Genomic DNA, 1,425 nt, shown 5'->3' with positions numbered 1-1,425 from the left:
TTCTGTGAAGTGCAAAGGGGTTGTTCCAAACCTAATCCGCGATTTTTGGCGCGCTGGTTTGGGATTAGGAACTGCCTGGGGAATTATTTGGGGCTCTGTTTGTTGTGGAAGTGTCAGCTCTGTTTGTTATGGGAGTATCGTGGAAGGATGGCAGGAAACAAGGGAATGATCCTTAGGAATGTGTACAAACGTTTCACTGCGTTTAGAAATCACGGCACAAACCTGGAGGAACTTCCAGAGAAAGAAAGGAAATGAAAGCTGGCACAAACCTTATGTCATTTTGCCTACTGAAGTAACAAAGGCAAGATAATAAAAATACAGGGGGATTCTGTATTTCTTGATAGAGAATGGAAGTTTTTTTTTTTTTGCTTCTAAATGTGGAAATCCCTTTCCAGAGGAGGATCCACCAACTCTTCCCGCTCTGCTTTTGCAGGAACAGGGTGCTGGTGTGCCCCATGAAGTCAGCACCAGTGATGCTCACGCTGTCAGACTCCAAACACGTGGTTCTGCCCGTGGATGATGACTCTGATCTCAACGTGGTGGCCTCCTTTGACAGGAGAGGGGAATACATTTACACTGGGAACGCCAAGGGCAAGGTGAGGCTCCAGCAGGGAGCTTATAGTGCTTCCTGTCTTCATCAAGGTGCTGAACCTTTCTGGGGTGTTTTCTCTCGTTTTAATGTGCAAGCAAAGCTCTCTGAATGTCTCTGGAATTGTTGATGGGATCTGAGGGAAGCACCACATTTACCTTTGGAGATCTCTAGACTGTAAACTGCCTTACAGGGCTGGGGGACAGAGTGGGGATGGGTCACAGAGGGCACTGGATGATCCTGGAGGGTTTGTCCAGCCTCAGTTATTCTGTGATCATTGTCTGAGTTAGGCCTTTGTGCTGCTGTTGGATCCTTTTCCAGTGTAAATAAAGCAGTGCCTCATCCCAGAACTGTCCCAGAGGTTCTGCAGTGGCAGAACCCACAGGGTCCAGCTGTGGGTTCTGTTGGCAGTGTCAGGGACTGATGTGAAAGGCACCAGGAGGAAAATGAGCTCCAATGAAGACAACTGATTGCTCTCTGTCTGCTTGATCTTCAGATCTTGGTCTTAAAAACAGACACTCAGGATCTTGTTGCTTCCTTCAGAGTGACCACTGGGACCAGCAACACCACAGCGATCAAATCCATCGAGTTCGCCCGGAAGGGCAGGTGAGTGACTGAGCTGTCCTTTGAGGGGATTGAATGCTCTAGGGGGGGGTTGGCAGAGCACATGAGGTCTTCAGAACCCCCACCCCCAGAATTCTTTGTGTTTCCTTGCTCTTTGAATGCTCTGTGCCCTCCTCCCTCCAGCTGCTTCCTGATTAACACAGCCGACCGGATCATCCGGGTGTACGACGGCCGGGAGATCCTGACGTGTGGGAGGGACGGGGAGCCCGAGC

At 49.9% G+C, this 1,425-nt stretch overlaps 1 protein-coding gene across 1 annotated transcript in view; it reads left to right on the top strand.

Moving 5' to 3' along the window:
* Window positions 1-432: 432 nt before the first annotated feature.
* Window positions 433-1,425, top strand: part of RBBP5 (RB binding protein 5, histone lysine methyltransferase complex subunit) — a 7,770-nt gene continuing 6,777 nt past the window's right edge. The window contains exons 1-2 of the mRNA XM_027909506.1: window positions 433-596; window positions 1,086-1,195. Of these exons, the coding sequence (XP_027765307.1) occupies window positions 456-596; window positions 1,086-1,195 (251 nt within the window). The 5' untranslated portion in view covers window positions 433-455. The remainder of the gene's footprint in view (window positions 597-1,085; window positions 1,196-1,425) is intronic.

The sequence above is a fragment of the Empidonax traillii genome, unplaced genomic scaffold, assembly GCF_003031625.1.
Source record: "Empidonax traillii isolate 1590-97213 ecotype Southwest subspecies unplaced genomic scaffold, ASM303162v1 scaffold2182:size33778, whole genome shotgun sequence".
In the NCBI taxonomy this organism is placed as follows: domain Eukaryota; kingdom Metazoa; phylum Chordata; class Aves; order Passeriformes; family Tyrannidae; genus Empidonax; species Empidonax traillii.
Note: the sequence above shows the minus strand (reverse complement) of the source record. Positions and strands in the feature narration are given on the sequence as shown.